The sequence below is a fragment of the Ceratotherium simum genome, chromosome 4 (assembly GCF_057802395.1).
Source record: "Ceratotherium simum simum isolate JZ-2026a chromosome 4, ASM5780239v1, whole genome shotgun sequence".
Classification (NCBI taxonomy): domain Eukaryota; kingdom Metazoa; phylum Chordata; class Mammalia; order Perissodactyla; family Rhinocerotidae; genus Ceratotherium; species Ceratotherium simum.
In genome coordinates, this window is record NC_141903.1 from 56,399,767 (window position 1) to 56,424,791 (window position 25,025).

The 25,025-nt window shown below is 35.9% G+C and overlaps 1 protein-coding gene across 1 annotated transcript in view; it reads right to left on the minus strand.

The window, feature by feature from the left end:
* Positions 1 to 25,025, minus strand: part of LVRN (laeverin) — a 79,043-nt gene that overhangs the window by 7,547 nt on the left and 46,471 nt on the right. Inside the window, exons 6-18 of the mRNA XM_087430315.1 lie at positions 23,898 to 24,040; positions 18,137 to 18,280; positions 17,534 to 17,599; positions 17,374 to 17,439; positions 16,795 to 16,967; positions 15,101 to 15,177; positions 14,607 to 14,746; positions 12,245 to 12,300; positions 9,124 to 9,277; positions 7,574 to 7,668; positions 5,530 to 5,637; positions 4,642 to 4,809; positions 4,285 to 4,422 (exon numbers count right to left, since the gene is read on the minus strand). Of these exons, the coding sequence (XP_087286441.1) occupies positions 4,285 to 4,422; positions 4,642 to 4,809; positions 5,530 to 5,637; positions 7,574 to 7,668; positions 9,124 to 9,277; positions 12,245 to 12,300; positions 14,607 to 14,746; positions 15,101 to 15,177; positions 16,795 to 16,967; positions 17,374 to 17,439; positions 17,534 to 17,599; positions 18,137 to 18,280; positions 23,898 to 24,040 (1,528 nt within the window). The remainder of the gene's footprint in view (positions 1 to 4,284; positions 4,423 to 4,641; positions 4,810 to 5,529; positions 5,638 to 7,573; positions 7,669 to 9,123; positions 9,278 to 12,244; positions 12,301 to 14,606; positions 14,747 to 15,100; positions 15,178 to 16,794; positions 16,968 to 17,373; positions 17,440 to 17,533; positions 17,600 to 18,136; positions 18,281 to 23,897; positions 24,041 to 25,025) is intronic.

Consider the following 25,025-nt stretch of genomic DNA (forward strand, 5'->3'; position numbering starts at 1 on the left):
TGGTGAAGAAGAGGGTAGGATTCATTTTGGACCAGCTGAGTTTGAAATTGATTATACCTTGTATTCTATATTCAAATATACCTAGGGTTTTCCTGCAGGCTGTGAAGCCTATGTTGTTTTAAGAAAGCCAGAAGCAACTTAACAAGGATCATAAGGGAACAAATATAATTTCTACCAGATACGATAAAAAGTCAGATAAAAAGTGCTTCATCTCTTTTCACACATTCTATCTACAGGATCTATCCACAGCTATATGTACATACTGGTTTTTCTGTAACCTGAAAGATGTCTTTATGGCCAGTGGAGGTTCCCTCTTTGGGATCACTACTCAAAAGATCATCTTTGGTCCAACAATGAACTAATTATTCTACAGCAACCAGTACAGTGCCCTGCACATGGGAGTGAGGGGCAGGACCAAGCCAAAGTTGTTTTACTCAATCAAATATACCAAAATATATTTTCGGATTAGGCTTCCTGAGAAGAATTCTAGGCCTGGTTGAGGGGAGCAGCCATTCCTGAACTACTACTGGCAGTGTACTCAACTCTAACACTTGACCAGCCCTATCTCCTCCTTTCCAGTGTCCTAAGCTCCAGCCTGTTACTGTGACCAGTCCCAAGTCAGCTTCTCAGTCCTTCCATGTAGAAGGTGATTTTTTCCAACTCTGCCTATTCAAATTCCTTTCTTCCCTTTGAACCTCTGAAGCCCTCTCTATCTCTCCTCTATGGCATTTATCAGACAACACGTCCTAATCATTTTATATCCCCAACAACAGCTTGACCTAACTGTGCCTTGGCATAGAAAAACCAAAACCTGTTATTACTGGAAAGAACCTTAGAATTGATCACATACTATGTCTTTCATTTTATAGAAGAGGAAACCAAGGCCTAAATGTTCACTAATAAGCAAACAATAAATAGACGTTCTAGTTACAGCTCCAGATGAGAGGGTTGGAGAATTTAGTTTCTCATCTGTCTTTCTCCCAGGACAACTGATCTACTGGCAAAATGACACTTTGTTTACGTTACCATATATGGTACATAGCAGGATTACACCTATAAGATGCTGGATAAAGTGTGTGGAAAACTCTAGATTTCCTTTTTCAGGGCTTCTTGGAGGCTTTACAATGCTAACATATACTGTGAATTTGCAAAAGGAGGTTAAAACAGTTTCCAAACTGATTAGCCTATTGTGTCCTTTGTTAAAGAAGGCTTATCAACATTTTCCATGAATAATGCTCAGTGGAACACACTGGAGAGACACTAATTACAGCACTAACTTGATAGCGATCAGCCACATCTTAGCAATTCAGAATAAATCCTTTCCACATAATTAATATAAAATTTAATTTGTCACAAGCATTTGTTTACTTACACTTTGATATTATCTTTATCATTACATGAAGACTGGTGTCATGCAAATATTCATGTCAAATATAACTCTTTAATAAGTGATAATTCAACATTCTGATGTACAAAGAATTAAGTGAGCATTCCTATGCCATTTTTAGCGTATGTAACATTTTGATTATTAATTTGAATCCTTATTTCCTTCTAACAATCCATGAATATTAAGACTATTCAAACAAAATCATTTGCAAAATTCAGCAAGACTGGTGAATACAAATTGAAGCCGAAAAATAAATGTATTAGATGTAGAAAGCAAATTTATTTGAGTCTGAAAGACTTTTTGCAGCAGAATGTGCAAGAGGAGTGAACTGAGATGAATTTGTCATACATAGGATAGGCACCTATTTCATGAGCAGGGCATTTTGTGGATAAAAGAATTTATAACCATAGGTCAAGCCATGGTTATAAATTCACACATTTATAATACTAGGAACTTCTTGGGGATAATGATAATATTCATTTAGAGTTTTTTTAAAAAAGGAATTTCTTATATACTCTTATTTAATACAGTTTTGTAGATCATTTACATAAATTGCTAGATAGTGGACTTTTCAGAGAGTGTTGCTAACATGTTCCTGTTCTCTAAATGGAGAAAAAAGTTCTTCTAAGGAAAAAAATTAAAACACACTTAGAGTCACTTAAATTAAGAGCAATCTTACCCACGGTTGCTCAAAGCCACTTGAGGGGCTTATTGGCACACGTGCTGTGTATAGTATAAGAAGAGAGGAAAAAATGAATTGAGCGGCTGGTTTACCCCTTAGAGCAGTGCTGTCCAGCTGAACTCTGCAATGATGGAAATGTTCTGCATCTGAGCTGTCCAATATGGTAGGTAGCTACTGGCCACACTGAGCACTTAAAATGGGTTTAGTGCAACTGAGAAAATGAATTTTAAATTTTATTAAATTTAAATTTAAATATCTACATGTTAGCTAGTGGCTATCATATTGAGCAACACAGCCTTAGATAATTTTTAAATCCAGTATCAACTGGTTCTATGTTAAACTACCCTGGGGTCACCTGAGGAGCTAGTGAAAGGTACAGATTCCCTGTCCTATTCTGGTAGATTCTGATTTTAAAGGGGCCTTGGAAGTCTTTAGGTTTATTAGCCACTCCAGGTGATTCCGAAGCTCTGCTACATGAGGATGTGTCTGGTTTGTGCTTAGGCTTACCTGTCTGAGTGTGGATACAGCCCAGGGCTGACAGACACCATGTCACCTTGAGCCACAACAACATGTACAACCCTTAACACTTGCAAGCACATACCAAGTGCCAGGCACCACTAAATACTAAGTCTGGGAAGTAATTGTGAATCTGTGTCTTCCTCAGGGCCCAGGAGTGCATCAGAAGGAATGGAGAATGTGACAGCCTGTGGTGATTACAAGTTGGGTCCTCAGGCAAATCATGACAAATTTCTTAAAGCGGCTGCTCTCTCAACATTTTAATTCCAAAATTGTGACTAGATTGTTCAGCAAGATACTCTGGAAGAAAACAGTTAAGGACTGTAGCTGAAGTGAATGACCTTGGGCAAAATGACCATGGCAGCAAGAGGGCAGATGGCCTCACAGACCAGGCAAAGCCAGGCATGTCAGACCTAGAATGGGCATGGGGACAGAGCTTTTTATTATAAGCTCTAAGGAGAGAGAACAGAAACTAACAGACAACTCTATGAGGTTGGAATCTCTGAAACCTCATGGAACAAGGGGACCTGGGTAAGTAATTCTGGTTTACTAAATCCAAACTCCCAAATTCCCACTGAGAAGTAGGACCTAGGAAGGTGGGGATTCTTTTTAATGACTTTAGCAAAAACGGAAGACACCATTTACCCTTAAGGTTTTAGGGATCCCAGGAAATTTAAGGAATTCATAAGGCTCTCTGAAGCAATGAATCTAGAATGATAGATAATTTAAAACAGGAGATAAGAACAATTTTCTTAATATGTAAGTATGCTATGTGTGTTCAACTGACGAGCTAGAAAATAAATGGTACTGTATAAATGAACTTTTATCTACATGTTTTTAATTTCTAATTTAAAGACACAGTTTTGTTGTTGTAAAGGTGTTCAGTAAATGTCTACAAAACAAAAAGATTCCATTATTTTGCCTTGTAAGAGAACCATATTCACATTCTTAAACGTTTATATTCTAAATATACTTTCTGTCCCAAAGGGATAAACTTATTTACAAAAAGTATCTTGCAACTCTACAGGTGTACGGACCGAACTGTTGGCTACTTTGTATCTGCTAACTCTACAGTATGTGAATACTTGTAGGACATATGATTCTAGGCTTTTAAGAATGTATGGTTAGGTAATGTTCTAAGAAAGAGCAACCAGCAAAGGCATGCTGTCTGATTTTTGCATGTCAATGTATATTTTACCCAACAGAGGAGCTAAGAAGCAAGCAGATTTAATTTTAAAAGGTGAGAAATATAAAAAAAGTTCAAAAATATGGAACCCAGATATATAAAGGGAATCCGACAAATAAAAGACATAAGCAACATCCATGCTGATATGAGCACTGTTGTTTCTTGAAGATATGGTGACGTATTTCGCAAAATAAATGAACGGATGATGTACACTCATACTAAAAAATATGACTAGCTCTAATCTGTGTCTCTGAAGAAAAGATTCTTAGGGGGCACAATGAGGAAACTGAGGTAGGTAAGTATCCATGCAAATCCATTTCAGACAGCCAAAACTGGAGGTAAGTGTCCTTTTCTTCCATAACACAACCAGTTTGTGGTGAGACTAAATGCAGGAAAAATGATCACTTCTCTACTGAATGTAAAGGACTTTTGTGACCTAGCCAGACTAAAGCTGAGCTACTGGCACCAAACCAATGACCTAGAGGAAAGAGGGGTCCCACATTTCCTTCCTACCTTTCGCTCACAGCTTGCCAATTGTTGACCAAAAAGTCTTTTGCGATGTACCGGCCAACTTCAGATTCTGCCACAACTTCGATTATATTTGTTTCGTTAAAGGTGGATGGAGATGTAGTGATGGCATACTCCAAATATCTGCAAAAGCGCATTTGTGGGAAATAAATATGTAGCAATTATCCAATAGAAAGAGTTAGTTTAAATACATGGAATTAAAACCCCACATGGCTCTAAGCTGGTGATGCACAAATATGTATAGTATTAATTCTTATATGAGCTCATTTTTATTTTTATCCCTTTAGTTTATTAATTGCCTTCCTTCACCAGGAACTTTCAAGGTAAGTTAACAATAATCACCTGTTAAGTATCCATGGATCTTTACTGCAGCTCATTGCAAAGGCAAGTTGCATCCTTTCTTCTTCTTTTGTTTTATTATTGTAGATATTTAACAAAAAGTCCCATTCTTTTTCATTTCCCAAGGCAATGCCATAACATAAAATCACACTTCTAATCGGATAAGGTATTCTGTAAGGTACAACATGCGATGATATTTCTCGCAGTAGTTAAGTTATATGTTTATGTAGGTTGTCATATATTTAGAAGTGTAAATCTAGAAAAAATGTTTGAGATCTCAGATATAAAGATCAAAAGTAGAAAGGCAATTGTGGAAACCGTCATTCGCATTAATATCATGAGAAGAGATCATCAGATTAGTTTAGAAACTAAGGAGTTTTAAGGGAGTAGTAAATTAGAATAGTGCAAACAGTGTATGTTGATAAATCAGTTTGGTCTCATATCTTATTATCACATTTCCTAAAAGTCCATCTGTCCATCTGAGGTGATATATTTAAGGTAAATGACAGAGTCTTAGTCTCAGCTCTCAGTTAGAGTGCAAACTCAGGGAAAGAGATGCTCTGATGCACATATTTATATATATAACAAAAATAAGCATAAAGAACAACCTAAAAAAGACTCAAAACAAGCATAAGTGCTTATTAGGGAAAGCACTGGCAATGAGAGGTCTTGGTTGACAATTCAGTGTATTAATTCTAATCTGTTGTTATACACAGAACTACATTAGACAATTGTTTTTAAAAAAGGGTATTTTAAACACAATAGTAGGAGAGAGAGATTAAGCAAGTGAAAACAAAACCATCACTCCCAGACTGAGAGCAGCAAAAAGGTAGAGAAATTTTTGGTGCTGAAATAGGACAAAAACAAGGGCAATTACAATGTTACTCTTACTCATTCTCTGGATGGTTCATCCAGTTTCTGAAGAGTTCTTTTGACAGTTGAAGACAGTCTTCAAGACCCAACCAACACGCTGTTCTAAAAAGTTCTTCCAGTGATGTTCTTGAAGAAAAAGTCAAAGAAAAACATTTTATTTTGCATTACGTTGTTTATTTTTTCTGCCTGCAAGAATAAGTGTTTCATAAAGGGATGGCTATTTTAAAACATCCTTCCAATAACCCCATCAGTTTTGTTAAAAAGTAGCTTTTGTGGATGGCAAATGTATTTAAGATTTAGAGAAATACTTGCTGAGAGGATCTCGGGCACCAATAAGCTCTAAGACGGGTATTTTTTGAAAGTTAGAAATAAATTACTGCCATCCTGCATCTCCCTCCAACACACATGGGTGTACACACACTCCACATCTGTTATCAATTTATTTTTCCTCTGTTTTACGATAATTGCCTTATGGATTAAAAAAAAAAGTGAGCAGAGTATCTGATCTAATACACTTAAAGTTCTTTCTCCATATATGAAAACAAGAGGGGATGGTTTGTTTCTCTTCTTTGACAACATGCCTTCATTGCTTAAGCTTCTGTTTCTTCCTCTGCTCCTCCTGACTTTTATAATCATGTCCAGAAAAAGAACAGAGGTTTTTGTTTCATTTTGTTTTTATAGCTGGGTAGGGGTACACATTATAGTTCCAAACAAAATAAGTTCAAAAAGAATACAGTGAGGAACAATAATAAACCCAGATAAGCAGTGCCTTGAGGTGTGTCTCCCTACACTCTCCAAGTTTGGAGTCAGAGGTAAAGAAATTGAAAGCGGCCACAAGCTTCCAGAAAATGCAAGAGCCAAATCTCCATTGCTCCACCCTCCAGTTTCAACCCAGCCTGGCTTGACCTTTTGATAAGCAGAAGTGGAATGTCCAAGGGTGGAAGCCCTCTGAGAGACACTTCTAGGCCTTCTTTACATATCCACCCCCTCTCCCCACCCCTCCCAAGTTGGCTGCAGCAAGATGGAGTTCTCTAGCAGTACAGTCCAATTCCGCAAGGTTGCTCTGAAGAGAAGAACTGGCCCCAGGATGCTACAAAAAAGCAGGTCACTTCAGTCCAATTTAGGAGAGCCAAGGATATGACCGGTTAACACATGTGCTGCCTGATTGAGTACACTTTTGCCTTCCTTTTCATTCACACAACTTGCCTAACCACTTACTATTCACCATCTTCCACTTATTTGTCCATTCAACCCTTTGTCCTTCCAGTCATACCCTAGCACTAAAATTTCTCCCTTCTTAGAAGGATACTCTTGAGAGAAAATAATCACATTTTGTAGATTTGGTATTTCTTGCTTGGTCTAATTGATTTCAGCTTGATGTTGACTAGAGCTGTAAATATAATCCCTGTACTATTCATTGTTGGTTACAAATTCCCTCCCTAAATCTAGAAGCCCAGACTATACACACAAACCTTGGGTCACAGGGAGGTCAGCGGTACCACAGCCCTATTTTGCCTTTCACCCCCTTCCCAGACCATCATGACAACATACTTACTCCCCTCACCAAACCAATGATGTGAAAATCGTTTGCAATACTTACTCATGCTCACACACAAATGACTGATGTATTTCACTGTCAACCTCCATCATATTTGCATAATGGTAGCATTTCTGTCACCAACAATATACAGGGGAGTCTTTTTTCCCCTGTATATTGCTTTCCCATGCCCTTCCATTCATTGGTATAGCTAGCTTTGCTTAGAACAACCTTTCAACAATAGTAGGATAAACTTACAATTTCAACCAGTAGCCTAAGATTTGAGAATATAGAGCTATAAATTCCTATCCGTACATATATGTGCTTTGTAGGTAAATGAAGATCCCTAACTATTACTTCCCATTAGGATACATTAGCTCACCAATCCCAAAGCTACTGTTCTCAAGTAGCATACAAAAATCTCTCAGTAAGTCGGAGGTATTAAGATCTTATTTTATGAATCTGGAAGCCTATCTATTAATATGAATCATTTTATTCAATTATCACTGCTCAAAAAATACTTACAGAGCTAAATAGTCATCTTGCAATGTTGTCACATTTTCATGAATTATAGTTGAATAAATATTCCATATTGACATAAGTCTCTTTAATAGATACTTCTATAAACAATAAAGAAAATATACTGTTAGTTCCGGCTCACAACACTGGATTTCTCCTTGTCTGAAAAGACATTAGTAGAGAAGTGACAGATATTTCCTCAGAAATGATCTTTATTTGTTACTAAATGTGTAACTGGTTTATTTTTTAACCTCTCTAGATTCAGTTTCCATATATTAAGTAACTCGTAAACAATGCAATGTGTGTAAGCACACTGCCTGACACACAAGAAGAGCTCAGTACATATTAGCTATTATTATCATTCACTATCACTGCAAATGTTTGCAGTTGCCCTCAAAATAGAGAAAAAAATGTAAAAATATAAAACTATTAAACTTTCTACCTTAAAACTTCCATGCTTAGTATATCTACCTCCAAGAAAATAAAGAGAACTGATTTATGCCTTGGACAAATTTAAGCCCTGAGTCTGAAATAAAGTTTCTTCAATTGAACTAAATAATAAGAATTGGTAAATAATAAGATTATAAAAGTTATACAATTACCATCACATTCCTAAGAATAAACTAGATGCAATTCATTGAAATTCTTTAAAAACAAATATTAGTTTTTACTTCTTTACTCAGAACCAGTCATCAGATATTATCAATGAGCCACCTTGATCTCACAAACATTTAAGTGCCTTCTTCTGTTGGTCATCATCCCCACATTCAAGTAAGCGCCCATCAGCACTTAGGACACTAGAACAGAGAAAGTCTGGAACCCAAGGTATTTGTGGTCTCGCCCTCAGAGTGCCCCAGAAACTCACTTAGAATCCTCAGCTAACATACTGGCTGGTTTGTCTGTGGCCCCTAACTCTCTGAAGGGTTGCTCTTGAACTTCTACTTTGAATTCACCTGTGCCATTTGTTTTATGATATAAGATATAACAATAGAACTTTTCCCGTTTTATACTGTTTTACATATGTTATTTTCCCCTTTTATAATGACATGATGGCACGTCATTTCTTCATTCATTAATTCTAATTTCCCTTCTCTCTTCCCAACATCAAAAGCAGCTTCAAAACTTTTACTTTTTCTGGAATATACTCTCTGGTCTTAAGTGCTGGCCCTGTAAATCAGAGTATTTCAATTATAAATATAGAGTTGTTAAAAGTCATTCTGTTTGACTCACAATCTTTTAGGGAAATAGTTGCTAATAGATACTATCTTTTTCTATAAGAAAAAAAGAATACCATTTCCATCTACGTCTGATAGGACACATTGTTACTTCACCAAGAATTAAGTACTTTTCCAAATTTCACTCATACTCATCTCCTAGACAGTCTATGACTAAGGTATTTTCTTCCAACAATAATCAGCCATTCTGAAGAAAATGAATATATACAGAACTAATAGACCATTACTTTGGGAAAGACCTGTCTCACAGATGCTGTCTAGAATATGGAAAGAGGAAGAGAGGATTGTTTTTTTAAACCGCATAAAAAAGAATGAAATTACCTTTAATAATGGGAATAAATCATAGTTGTTCACATTGGAAATAAGATCCTTGGTTACCAGGTTCAACAAAACTGCATGCCACACTATGATTTCATCTTCGTCTGCAAGGTACTTGGTTAAATCAAGTGCTGTTTCAATCTCGATATAATTGTTTCTGTTTGGTTTTAAAAAAACGTACACTCAAAAAACCTTTACTTGCTAAATGGTTTGCGCACTTTCCGTATTCGTTCCGTGCTTCAGTGCTTGATTTGAATAAGGTATGTGAAATCAAGAAGCTAGAGGGTAAAGGGCCCTCTAAGATGGAACCCAAGCAATGTTGACAGACCCTCCATTTCAATTTGGTAGGTTCCAGTGCACAAATTCTTGGAGGCTATAGAAAATCCAGGCCAAACTTTGGACTGATTATCAGGCAATAGAATATTTGTGCATTTAGTATGATTCTTAATTTCCATTCAACAAGTATTAATTTAAAGTCATTCTTTATCTAATACTCTGCCAGCTACTAGTGGGAACAAAAGCTAGTATATAAGATACTACTCTTGCCTACCATTGAGGAGCTTATTACTTCAGTGAGGAGCTGAAGCTTATGCAGAAGAATCTGTTAATGAAAGGTCCTAGAAAAGGCAATGAATACAATAAAGTAGCAAAGAAGGAAAACATACACACGTGATGAAAAAGTCAGGGAAGGCCTCCTGGAGGAGAAACTTAAGGGCAATGAAGGATGGGTAGGATTGGAATGGCTAGAGAGAGAGAGGAAGGCAGCTTAGGGGAAAGAAGATAAAATGGGAATTAGTGTGATGGGCAGACCATGCTCACCAAGGCAGGGGGTTTCTCTTGTGTATAGCAAGAGATAGGGGCTAATAGGTAGGGGAGTTCAAAACTGTGGAGAGCCTTGAATATCAGGATCAAGAGTTTACATTTGGTGGGAAGGTGTTTAAACAACTGGGGGTAACATCATGTAATTGATGCCTTAAAATTTCATTGCAATTTTGCTGAACAAGACAGAAGGGAATTCAAAGAAACTAAAGGCTGGAAGCTAACGCAATAGGCCAGGCAAAGGATGATGAAAGTTTGGCTTAGTATGAAAGCAGTGAAGGTAGTAAGTAAGGTGAGAATCCAAAAGACATTCCCAAGAATGAAAAGATAAGACGTGGTGACTATTTGGGAGATGGAGAGAGAGGAAGGAGTCAAGGATATCTCTGATGTTTCAAGTTTGGGTGATGGGAAGAATAGTGGTACCTTTGACAGAGAGGAAGCAATTGATAGCAGGAGCAATTTAGAGACAGAAATAACATTCAGCGTTTAAAGTACTGAATTTAAATGACCGCAGAATAAACAGAAGACAAGAGGAGACAAAGAGAGATGTAGATTTAGAAGTTATCAACATACCCTTCCACAAACATTTATTGAGTAACTTATATCTGCTGGGCACTGTACATGTCTGCAATAAAATGATCACTGAAACCATAAGAATGCATGAGTTATCCAAAGGAAAGACAGCAGAAAATAACATAACCACAATTGGTCTTAAGGATGCTCACAGCAGCAGGAAGAAGAGAAGTCAGATACATTAGGAGAGCCAGGTTTGCATACTGGAGTCTCAGGAAGCCAAAAAAAGAAGTTTCCAGGAGGATGTGGTCAACAGTATCAAAGTCATGTTAACCATAGAGAGGATTCAGCAAAGTAGTGGGCAAAGAAATGTGCCACAGGTCACAGAGGGAAAAAGTAGTGGAGAACAGAAGGATAAAATAAAAAGATATTCATTCAAGAAATATGGCAGGCCAAAGAAAGAGAGAATACACTGGATAATTTATTATTTATACTCCATAATTTTATTGTCTGAAAATTTAAATTCTGAACATATATTAATTTACCTGGTTAAATACTTGGCAGCACAGCTTATGTTGAGTAAATCCAATATAAATAAAATGAATAATTCTGTAATATACTAAAATACAGGCTCATTAAAATTATACCTACAGCCATCACCTTTGGATAGCAAAAATCACTTTAAAATCTTAATTGATAATCTATTTATTTCTAGAAACATTTTTTTTGATACATCAGCTACTTTATTTCCTTAACTTCCAATGTTACAGGAAAATATGAATACATCTTCTATAATCTTTATAAATTTATCCATTTTAATATTTAATAGCCTTTACAAATGAAAGCCTGAATCACTTGTACTTTATCTAAGTTTTTATTTTTGATTGAGATTTTAAAAACAAGGATTCTTATACTTCTTGAAATAATTCTTTAAATATTTAAACACTGTTATCTTGTTCTATTCACATCTTCTCTACTTCATCCTTTTAAAAGTTTTCTTCTAAGGGCTTCCTTTTAAAACATTGAATTATCTTTGCTGTTCTTTTAAAATCCTCCATAATGAGTTTAAATATTATTATACCAAAATTAGTTTGATTGAAAATATGTAAGACTTTGATATAATTGACCACCAAGTTTTGACTTGAGAAAGAACATACTCTTTCTTCTCAACTTGTTGTAAAAAACATTACCTTCTGTGGCTTTCATTTCTAATCATAGTAGATATTATTGCTCTTTCCTGATATGATTTTTTTTGAATTGGCTTTTTTCAATTTTTTTTATTGTGGCAAAATACACAAAACATAAAACTTACTGTCATAATCATTTTTTAAGTGTACTGTTCAGTGGTATTAAACACATGCATAATGTTATGTGACCATCACCACTATCCATCTCCATAAGTCTTTTCATCTTGTAAAACTGAAACTCTACACCTATAAAACAATATCTCTCCATTCCCCCTCCCCTCCAGCCCCTTGGCAACCACCATTCTACTTTCTGTCCTTATGATTTTGACTACTCTAAGTATCTCATACAAGTGGAATCATACAGCATTTGTCTTTTCGTGACTGCCTTATTTCACTTAGCATAATGTCCTCAAGGTTCATCCATGTTGTTGCATATTTCAGCAACTTATATATTATAAAATTCACTATAACCACAGAATTTGATCTTAATCTAAATAAGTTAGGGCCCATATATACTAAAGAACCATCTTCATGTGATGAGGCTATTATTTTTATAAATTTCTTCAGGTACACTCTAAAACCATGAGTGAAGAAAATATACTCACTTCGCCAAGGAAAAGGCATCAACAATCAACTGCAGTCTGTGAATAACAGGAATAGCCTGCAAATTAGATCCAAATATGTTCAGGAAAAGATGAGGACTTTCTTAGTAAAAAAATAATTTTCAAAATAATGACATTTAAAGAGATCATTGCTGCTTACAAAGCACTTTCATGTGAATTATACCATGTGCAGAGAAATAATAATTTCTAGGGATAGGTCCCATAATTTATTTATTATAAATCTGTTTTTGATAAATGATCCCTCAGAACATCAATCATAAGGATTAAATATGGCAGAGAGTTTTGCCAAAATACTTCCTGAAAAACAGTATGTTAAAAAATAAAACAGGAAGCCAAGTTTAAAAGGCCTCTCCAAACAGAAAGTATATATTAAATTGTATTACAATGTCCAAATTATTGTCAGGGAATTTTGGGCATAGGAAGCCTTAAATAAATATTATTTAGCACTATTTTGGCAATATTGAGGTACTCTTTTAAATGGTATGTTTCTTCTCAAGATTTTACTAATTTGACACAATAACCACCAACAGAGCCCTTTGAATCATGGAAAGGCAGGGGTTAATTGCCAACCTAACTCCTTAGGCTTCTGTTTGAGCTCAGCATTGCCAGACCTCAGGACTCTGTCTCAGTTTGTGCCCTAAGGGTGCCCAAAGTCTCCTAGAGCATTCCTTCAACACCTCCCAGCATGTTCACATATATGGTCCCAGAAAATTTTTCTTCACAACATCCCCTTAAGCATCTGAACAAGCCAAGCTCAACTCTTTCCTTGGTAGTAGTCTCATTTCTTTTCTGGCAGTAATAACACTTACATTTGCTACATTAATATTAATAATGGAAATGCTGTTCTATTTGCTCACCAATTATGTTGTAGGAATAACTGACCTCAGTTTTTCAATAGTAAATCTACAATGGTTTTAAGAAATCATTACTATAACGGCGTGACCTAATACTTCCGTAACTAAGAGTACTCTTAGAAATTAACAAGAATTTAGCTAATCTGAAAAAGATTTTAAAAGAAAATATTATTATTAGTGGTTTTTGAGGCTTTATTCAAAAGCCCAATAATAATTTTTTTAAATTATCAAACATGTTCTGAATGCCTGAATTATGTCAGGCATCTGTTAAACATGATACACACATAACCTCATTTAATCTTCACAACAACTCTTTAAGGTTGGTCTATTATACTCATTATTATACAGATAAGGAAATTGAGGCATGAATGGTCAAATAAGAGGCCCAAGGTCACATATCTAGTAAATGATGAACAAAAATATGAACACAAGTCTACCTCACCCAGACCCCAAGCTCTGGACCAACATGCGGTACTGCCTCTTCTGCTAGAGAGTCTGCCGCGTGTCTCCAAGAACTTTCGAAGAGAGAGACACCTAAGATATCTTTTAGTTCAACACTCTACTTTTACGAATGGACTCTCAATGAACTGCCCAAGGTTTCACAGCAGAGCCAACTCTATAGACTTCTAAACCAGCATCCATTTCCACCAATGGAGATTTAGTTTAATTCAACCAATTAAAATCTGACTTATTAGAGCTGGCTAAAATTTTAATATTTAAATATTGCATAATGATTTACAGTTGTTTTACACTTTAAAGTGATATTGGATTATTAGTGATATTTTGTGAATTAAATTCCCTCCTATGAGGGAGAGTGAGAATATAATTCTTAGAAAATTAACATTTTCTAGCATATACAGTGCACCTCCTAGGGGCTTAGAAATTTTAAGTATATGTTTACCTACATTGTCTTTAATTTGCATAAAGAATAAGAAAAATATGATATTCTCATTTTAACGTGAAGACATGGAAGCAAAATATTTAAGTAACTTGCCTAAGATCATAAAACTAATGGTTAATTTGTGTTCTGATTTTTACTTAGAAAGGTAAAATCATTGTGGAAAAGCAAGATTAGTGTTCAAAAACACAATACATTCGGGGCTGGCCGAGCGGCGTAGTGGCTAAGTTCACGTGCTCTGCTTCAGCTGCCCAGGGTTCACAGATTTGAATCCCGGGTGTGGACCTACACACCGCTCATCAAGCCATGCTGTGGTGGCACCCACATACAAAATAGAGGAAGATGGGCACAGATGTTAGCTCAGGGCCAATCTTCCTCAGCAAAAAAACACACAATACATTCAAACAAAATCTCCCCCTTCTAAGAGAAAGAAAAACATCCAGTATGCCTTGGGGTGAGAGGTGGTAATGGGGATGGAGTCTCTTCCCACCAGACTATAAACCATCAAGTTTAAGTTGAAAGTTCAACCTCTAAAAGACTAGAGAGCACATTATTAATGATATTTGAAGAAAGATATAAAAAATAGCCTTACCTTAGGATCTTTTTCAAGCTGTTGATTTAATTTCTTCCAACCTAATTTATCATAGTTAACTCTATAATATCCAGACATATTCAAATTTAAAATCACCCAGTCATGATCAGAATCTGAAACTTGCATTTCAGGAAATACTTCTACAAAGGAATATGTGAAAAGTTTGAAATGGTATATTTTTAAAATATTTCAATACATGTTTATACTATATCCTCTTAATTCTAAACAATAAACCAAAGAAAACGAAAAGTAAATGAATTCTAAAATGTATACCGATCCTACCATATAATTATATTTTTTCACATATAATGGCTTTTGATTTATAACTTTTCATTAAAACTTTATGTTCAACAAGAATGATATAATATTTTAGTTTTAAACAAGATAGCTTTTTAAAAGCTAGACATTTCAACATTTTATTCTCTGCCTGTACATATACATATAATATATATTTATGTATATATGTGAAGATATTTTTTAAATTTGTTACTTACTGCTGCTATTATCTAGCCAGACTAAAGACTGTGTAGTTCCATTTTTTATCCAAAGAATAGGTATAATCCATGTGTCACTTATTGGAAAAAAATTGAAAATTCAGTTAATTTTCACACACAGGAATATAAACTCTGAGCCAATATTAAACAAGATGATAAAACAACAGAACTCGAATTCTTTGGTCATTCCCTCTGGATATGCAGCATTTTGCTCTTAGGATTATTCACTGTTATTTTTATAAGCCAGTTTTACTTTGGCTATTTGTTTACTCTCTCTTCTTGTGTCTTACAGATTTACTTCTTCTTATAACCTAAAGTAGCTATTAAGACTATCTTGTATCTGAAACTTTCAAGACCTATTTTATTAAATTTTAGCCACATAGGCTTACTCAGGGGTTGTTCAAATGCTGCAGACAGACACAAATCTATCCGTGCCAAGAGAGGTGAAGTGTACTTTAAGAAGAAAAAGCTTCAAATATTTCAAAATGCTTTTCCACCTCAAGCTTTCTCCCCATCTGAAAAGCGTTCAGCACAAATCAGACAGATTATTCATATTTACTGAATGCCAACATTCTTCCCACATCAGTAGATGTGACCTGGATGAAGTAGCCGACCACAGGGAGGATGTTAGTCGTCTGAAGAGACACGCTACTTGGAGTTTGGGCAGTATTTCCAATCTTGCTCAAATGCTCACAAGTCTGATTTCTCAAAGACTTTGAACTGAGGGTCTGTGTTTATCTGATAGCTAAGGCACACTTCTCAAAATTCACAGAATGTCATAGTGACAAGGGACATCCAGGTCTCCTGTTCCTGTCCCCTAGGATTTTAAAGAAAGAGTAGGAGGACCAGAAGATTTTGGTGGTGGTATTTGAAGATTAATTACTCATTTGTGCTGATACTTACTACAATGAGATATGAGGATCAAAAATAGTTGAAAATTATCTAACAAGTTAAGAAAGAGAAGAGAAAGGAAGGAGAAAGTGATGAATGCTAAGCCACTTTACACCTGTTATTTCATTTCATTTTTACAACAATCCTCTGGGATACATGTTATTACATTTACTTTATAGATAAGGCAACTGAAACTCAGAGACCTAAATAAGACTTACCTAAGGTTTGGATTTCAGTGAAGTCAATACTTAAACCCAGGTCTAACAGAATCTAAAAGCCATAATTCTAATAAGTATGGCTATAAATACACACATACGTGCATGTGCAGACATGCACAGAACTATTCCTCAAGGATACAGTTACCTTTCAGGTCTGTTTCTAGGGAAGAGAAGACTACTTTGCAACAGGATCACCTTTTCTCTTAAGTAACATGAGGCCATTCATGGCTCTATCTTTTTGTCTCTCACCCAGAATCCTGAGTAATTCATTACCTCTGTCTGAAGGACAAAAAGGAATGCATAACACTCAAAGCTTTGGTTACTAGTGCAACCCTAAATTCCAGGGGAGGAGCATTGCCTTGAATGCCTAAATGCAGGTCTCTGGCCTTGCTCAGGACATCAGGGGCTGTACGTCATCCTGGCAGCCCAGTAACGTGCTGCATGGAGCACTAAGTCGCCCTCCCAGAGTCACTCTGCAGAAGGGTGTGTAGCCAGTAGGGGTTATGCTCCTCACCCACAGGCTGGTTTCCATTGATCAGAGCTCAATCTCAAGGAAGGTGAAGACAGAGGAGCAATTCTACCTACTTGTGGGTTAGAAGGGTCTGGTTTTTAACCTTTCCAAGGTAAAATGGCTCCTGTTTCATGACGCCAGTAGATACATTTAAGGTGATAACTGGAAAACCACTCTGGTGTGTCCAACTGTCCATTATGCTTTTTACTGTTGCTGGCAAAAGAATTTTACTCTGGTCATCTATGGCCTGTTTTAAGAAATCATCACAAAAGCAGTTATTTATCATCGAAATCTTTTCAGGTAGCTATCTCCTAAAAAAAACCATATAGCTATTCTATTCCTCATTTATATAGCAATTTCCAGTGGGTGATACTCTAGGCCAAATTCAGAACTCTGTTCAACTCAATATATGAAAGTTTCTTAGTTCATTCATTCATTCACTGAACACGCATTTATGGATCTAATATGCGCAGGCTCTGTTCTGGGCACTGGGAATACAGTGGTGAAGACTAAAGAAACAACCCCTGACCTAAGGGAGTTTCACAAACAAGGCAACATTGTTTTCCTGTGGCATTGCCATATATGCCTGGCCTCCCGATTTTGTTGTACACAAAACAACTCAGCAAAAACATGTCAGGAAGAAGGACAATTACCATCTGAAAATGCTTCCATAGATCATCTTGCTCAGCATTTGAGTAAGAAAATGTCTCCAAATAGGACTGTAAAAATAGAACAGTTAAGGTTAAGATAAATAACATGCCAAAGCAATTTATGTTTACTGTCTTCCAGGTAACAATGACTTTGTAAACTCACCTTAAGTGCGCTGATAAATAAATTCTCATTCAGGAAACTGGAAAGCATCCGGACCATAGACGCTCCCTAAGACATAAGAAGCTGTCCGTTATCTGAACAAAATTCAATATCTAAATACAGACAGATTTCATTTTGATATGCAATATTTTGGGCTATGCCCCTGATCGCATTGTGCGCTTTAGTTGAACGGTTATGTTATCCCAAAATATGCTAATAAAATAGTAGACTGTCACTAATTAATAGGTAAAAGGTGAGCCAATGTCCTACATATAAAGAGTTCAGGGTACACAAAATTTTTAAATTGAGATATTTACATGGCAAGAATAAATTTCCACCAAACAGAAGAGTTTGTCTTCAAAGTAGCAATCTGTCTAAGTCTCTTTATAATGGTAGATGGTACCAAGCACCTAATATGGGCTCGACTAATATTTATTAGATAAAAATCGACTTAACTACATTTTCTGAAATCCATCTACTGAATAAAATTAAGATTATTTGTATCAAAAGTTGTATAGTAGCATATTAGCCTATGACCCTTAAAATCTATTTTATGCAACTTTCTTCAAGAGTGTAGAACAAAAGGAAATATATAAGTGATTTTACCTTGCTGTAAGTAAATAAGTCAAACACCTCATTTATTTCATCTGTTTCTGTGAAATTTTCCGCCTTCATGGATACAGCTCTAAATACCAGGGCATGATCTTCTTTGAGGACACCATACAAAATGTTAGTAAAAAAGACCTCATTCTAAAAGGAAAAGATTCAGCCACATTAACTTCTGAGGTGTCATAGAAACACAAAATTCAATGTTCCTAAAATAACTTTCAAAAACTGACACTGAAGAGGGGACAAACAGTAATGGAGCAGTGCTGTGTGAACTGCAATATGCTAAATAAGTCAAGATTCTTTGAATAACAAAATTCTAGAATACTTTCCCTCCCATTTGGTATCGTTTTATATTTCAATTTACAAAAATCAATTACAAAAGTTAATGTGGTTTCCAAGAGAGCCATCTACATTTCCCCTAAGGAGGTCCCTGTCTACACAGACAGAGCCCCCCAAGAAATAGCATCTCAAGATCATTTTAATCTTCTAGAATTTTATTGGTAATTTTATTAGTAACCCCTTAAAATTTATCAGTCTCTCTTACACGGACATGTACGAACCAAAAGCATGCCAGATTTACAAATTCACAAGGATGCTGATAAAATAATTTGTAATTGGAAATAAATCCACAGACTGGATACTAGAGTTTATAGCTCATGCATTAAGAGAAGGCAATTTATTACATTTTAATGAGAAGTACAGGACTCTCCAAAAGACTAGATCCCTCTCAGACACATGACAAGGGCCATTTCTTTCTGAAGGGATGCTAGAAGGAAAACCAAAGGGTAGCCAAGAGGTGCCTGGGATGACAGAGCCAAAGAAAGGGCAGTGGAATAGCTGCAGGGACAGCTCCTTCATACCCTGCAGAGCTGGGCGAGCCCCCGATCATCCACATGAAGCCTCAACTCCCTAGTGATTCTCTCTGGGGTCCCCAAGTGACTCTCTCACCTCTCAACAGTGTCAGATAAACTCTCAAATTCTGCCCTGCCTCCATTTGTCAATGTTCCAATCAGCTCTCTCCTATTAGCACATTATTTTTAGATTTATTAATGCCATTGATTAGGCTACTATCAAACTCTGCTCTTCCAAAAATGAGAAAGCCTGTCATTTAAAGCAACGCATGTCAAACTTTAATGTGAATAAGCATTGCCTGGGGATTTTGTCAAACTCATATTCTAATTCAGTTGGTCTGTAAGGCTTATATTTCTAATAAACCACCAGATGATGCTGACGTTGCTAGTTTGAGAATCACACTTTGAGTAGCAAGGATTTAGAGGAGACATCTGCATAAGTATGGCTTTTATTAGTTTAACACTCAAGAGTTCTTGAGAGTGCCTCACTGTTAACCCACGTGTCATATAAGCACAACGAAGAAAAAGGAGAAAATACACACTCCAATAACCACATTAGAATGTCAGTACAGTTCTTTCCAATCTTTTTTCCTCTGTATTTATTTATTCTCACAGTTGTAAAACCTTTTTATCCTGTGTAGGGGATCAGAATTTGCCACCCTGAAATGTGTCTCTTGGGCTTGATTATTTTTGAGAACAAAAGAACTCAAAAGAAAACCAAAACAAAACAAAAAACCTTTGACCTTCCCCCTAACTGCCTAAAAGAATTTAAAATAGAAGGCATGTACCAGGAAGGAGGTATCACCATAGACAATTGTAGGTGTGGTAGATAGGAAGGCACCTAGCAAGGCCATGGCCCAGCAAACACTTGTTACCAAACCTTTGCTCTTCTGTCTCCACGTGAATTGCCTTCCTCCTCTTTGAAGTTCCAAACCACTACCCCCAACATCCTCCTTTGTCCTTAGCTACAGATGGTATTTAAGGTAGTGGCTTCAGCCATTTTGGCAAGTTACTCAGTTTTTCTGAGTTTCTCCCATGTATACAGGTGATTAAATTTTTTTGATTTTCTCCTGTTATTCTGTCTCATGTCAATTTAATTCTTAGACCAGCCACAAGAACCTAGAGGGTAGAGGAATAGTTCTTACTCCTCTACACCTGCTTATTTACTTATTATAGCATTCATATTAAAATTTTGCTATCTCATCTTCATAACTATCCTTAACAATTGCTGCTGCATTATAAATAAAACAAATATAAATTGGAAGGAAATAAACAAAAACTTAACAGTGATTATCACAAGGTGGTCAAATCACAGATTGATTTTCTTCTTTTTAAAGTACAGCAGATGTAACTTTTGCAAAAGAAAACATTAAAATAAAAAAATGCATGGCTGCGTAGTACCCCATCAGGTCAATGCACCATAATTGACTTAATCATTTCCCTATTAGTTAGGCATTTAAGTTGCTTCCAGTTTTTTGCTGTTGTAAACAATGTTTTAATGAACACTTTTCTCCACATAGCCTTTTCCATATTTTGTGGGTCTTTTCTCCCTCAGAATGGATTGTCTGTCTCTCTTCTGCCTGCCTGGTATAAGGTTTTGTGTAATCATCCACGTATCATTGGAATCACACAAGGTAACTGTGACGAATGGGCAAACACCTCTTCCTGAACATCCCTGAGGTCTTTCTATCCTGGACTTCCCATAAGGTGATGCTTGTCCCAACCTGTTCCAGTCCTGCCAGAGAGAAACACTACATCAAAAAGTGATGTCAGCTTTTCTAAAAAACATATCTAGCCACTGCATATAGTGACTGGATAAAGTGAGACTGTACACTCACCATCACTTTCTTCCTGCAAGCTGTGAGAGCCCAGAGAACAAGACCTAGTTCTACTAAATCTATTATTATCCTAAGAAATAGAACAGTATTGATTATAATAAATTTGTGTGGAAATCACTCTGGTTAAAAGCACAAACTTTGGAGTCAAGCTGCCTGACTGAGTCCTCCTCTTAGGAGTTGTGTGACCCATAAAAGGCAACTTTATCTCTCTGAAACTCAGTTTCATCATCTGATAATAGGGGAAAGAACACTGTCCTCACTGGATTATTATCAGGACTAAATTAATGTACATAAAATTCTTAGCACAGTGCCTGGCAAATAGGACATGCTCAATAAGGGTTAACCACTACTGTAATTACCTCTTTGTCTCCCTCTCTCCCTCTTCCCTTCCCTCTCCTTCTCCCTCTCCCTCCTCCTCCTCCTTCTTATGAGAGTTGAATCAGATAATGTATATAATACTCTACAAGCACACAATGAGTGCTTAGTAAATGGTAGTTGTCACAACAGTACCTAGCAGATACTCAATAATCTGTTGAATAACTGCATTAAACTTATTTTACAGATGAGGAACTAAAGCTCAGAAGCATTCAACTGCTTGCCTCCACTTACAATGATCATAAAAACAGAACAAGATCTGACTGCCTGCAAGGCCCATATATGCCTGTTCCCTCGACCAACTCTGCTGCTTCCCTAGAACAGTCAGAAGAGGGATAGAGAAGAGTCAGTCAGTGGCTGTGTCAGAGCTGGAGCTTCAGGGATCAAGAAACCAATTGGTCCTTAACGTTCTGAATCCTTGACTATGACCCATTCATCTCATGTTTAAATAACTTTATGCTGAAATTAGACCAAGAAATAGAAAAACGGAAATCTGTTTCTGCATATGGTTCTGTGATTCCCTTACTCAATTTCAATCTAGAATAGATTAAAAAGAAGCCAAAATTCTTGATCTCTCGAAGATCATTGAAACAAGGTCTCGGCTTTTCTCAAGTGCCAGGATCTGATACTCTTCTGGCAAAGGTTATATTCACTCAGTTCCACAAGTTATTGAGAAATGTAGACTCAGAAAAGAGTGATTAAGAAACCAGTGATAAAAAAGAAATAACTAAATGGTACAAAAAAAGGCTAATCTTACCATTTTAGCTTCAGAAACACTAGAAATATGTTTTCACCCAGATTTCCAAGATATGATAATATCTTAGCCATTTTAGTTGCATTAACAGGTAACTGATTGATGTTAATAACATATTATATTCACTTAAGAACATAGAGGGTGACTCTAATTGTTTTATGGGAAAGAAAATTTTTCCTTATTGATTCTAAGCACAGAGTTAATTTGGGATACAACCAAATGCATTCAAAAACAGTTATAAATGACACCGACCATGTGTAGTTCTATTTTATAAAAGAGAGATATAAACAATTTTGTACGTACAGATATGCAGAAATGACTTTTGAAGACAACTAAGATTTACTGTATGTATATAAAGTTTATGTATATGAAAAGAGTCATACAATGAACACACACACACACCCCATTAGCTCCTTGAGAACAAGAACATGCCCATGTGTTTTCTCTGCAGAGCACAGTGGTTAAAGGCATGGGCTTTGCAGACAGAGAAACCTGGAATTGAATCTCATCTCTGACATATAATAACTGTGAGACCTTGAACAACTTACTTAACGCTTCTATGCCTCAGTTTCTCAACTATAAAATGGAAAAAATAACAACTACACTCACATGATTGTTTTCAGGATTGAATAAGATGATGTAGGTATAGAACTCATACCACCTGGCACTTAAGTCCTCAGTGTTCAGTGAACGGTAAATTGTTGTTACCAATACAGTATTATTGTTGTCATCATCATGATCCTCCACATCAGACTAGACCCAGACAACTGGCTTATAGTCACTGTCCTGACCCAATCAGGCAAATGATCTCGGGCAAGTCACTTAACCTGTCAATGCTTCATTCTCCTGATCTATATAATGATGTCCAATCCAGGGGAGGAAGAGCAGAGGCACCGTAGAGCAGCTGCACGGCAGGGTGATGGGCATTTTACACAATGCCTGCAAAGGGTAGGGTGGGCGGTATGCAACTGGGGCAGTAAGAGGCTGCTATATCAGTGCTTCCCAGAAACTGCGACTTCACGAACAGGTGAAAAAGAATTTTTTTTTTTAAAGTTTCTGTGGGGCCAAGACAAATATCATCTATCTACCATCTCCAACCTTTCATAAAAGAAGGAAAATTTTACTAGCAATGTAATAGAAAGAACATAATCGTAGAATCTCCTTCCAAGTGAATAAATTTAGCCTGTAAGAAAGATCTGGCCAGTAGAGATCAGCATTTCAAACATCAATACACTCGTTGAATGAGTGAGTGTAGGGAGAGGAGAAAAGAGGCCAAGAATCGAGCCTTGGAAACACTTGGGAGGAGAGATGAGGTAGGGTCCTGCAAAGAGCAGCACGAAGAGTAGTTCCAAGCACAGAGACATGGTGGGCAGAAGGAACTTCGGAGGGGAAAATACAATAGCAACTATAACATCAGCTATTAATACTCTATATAAGATCAGCTATATTATATAAAATAAAATATATAATACTTATAATATATGATAGCATATTATTTATCATTCAAGTCATAGACTACTGATTACAACTGCTTTAAAATTTAGTTTAGGTAGCAATAAGTTAAAATAACCTAAAATCTAACAATAGGGAAAGATTATATACATACATCTTATAAGATGATATAATAAAATATTAGGCAACCCTTAAAAATCTTGTTTTCAAAAATCATTTAATGATTTGTGGAAATGCTCGTGATATAATATGAAGTAGAAAAGGCATTACATATTTCTGTATAAGTCCCACTTTTATGAATATTTACAATAAGTAAAAGTGTGGAAAAAGAAAACACATCAAAAAGATAACACTGATCATCTCTGGTATTACAGATAATTTAATATTCCTTGTATTTTTTCTGTATTTCACATATTTTCAACAATGAATATGCATTACTTTTATAATTAGGAGAAAAATTTATAAATAAATTTAACAGACATACTTACTCTTGGGAATTTAGGATAGAAGTGGTTAATTACTTCAAACTCAAAATAAGATGCAAAACCCTCATTGAGCCAGAGATTGTTCCACCAATCCATGGTAACCAGGTTTCCAAACCACTTTTGGAGATGGGGAAAAAAAGAGCTTTCTTAAATTTAATTTTTAAGTAATATTTACTGTAATTGCATGTTAAATAAACATAAGGTCAAAGATATAATTAAACTTTATTTGCCATCAATAATAAAACTTGAAAACAAGACTCCAAAAAGCACGGTGTTGTTTTAACATGAAGAGATATCAATCATGCATCTCTCTGAAATAATTATTTCACATCCAATGATTGAAAACAATTTTTGTTTTAAAATTGTGATGTTCAAAAATAAGGTAAGCTAAAATATCATTTCTTAAACTGTCCACTTTGCCCAAAAGTTATGTTAAATTAAATAGAGCAGAAGTCCCGTACGTTCATTTAACACCTACCAACTACAGCATCTTATACTCTAAATAGACTATATCAGGATTTCACTGTATGAAGTTATTATGTTCTAAGAACATGATTGGATCTGCGCTATGTACTAATTACTCAAATAACCGTATGTTCTGTAAAGTGGTCCAGCTATAATTATTTTCTATTTGAGCTTAACAAAAAGAAAGTGTAAATGGATGATGAATAGAATCAGGAAAGAAAAACACAATAATTTCCAAAACCAACAAATCCACCCCCTGGTATTTAACCAAATTCTTATAACAGCTGTGATTTACTAATAGTTAGCAGCCTATATTCCAAAACAACACGTCATTTAGGCTCTAATAAAAAAAATGACACTTTGGGTGACTGATCAAAATTTGTGAAAGTGTATGTTGACTGTGTAACAGGGTGTTATTCAATCCCAGTAAATCACTCTTTCTTAAAACTTCTTATGGACCCACACAAGAAGAAGATAATTTCATAGTTTAGATGATTTCTTTCCTGACAAACCTGTATTAATGGAGTTGAGGTGAAAATGCAGATGTGAGACTCTCCATCAGATCAAAAAACTAAACTTCTTAAATCACAACGTGAAAGCATATAGATCTAATGAAATAAATTCTTGTTTACAGTGCCTTTGGGGATGCAGCTTGACAATTAATTA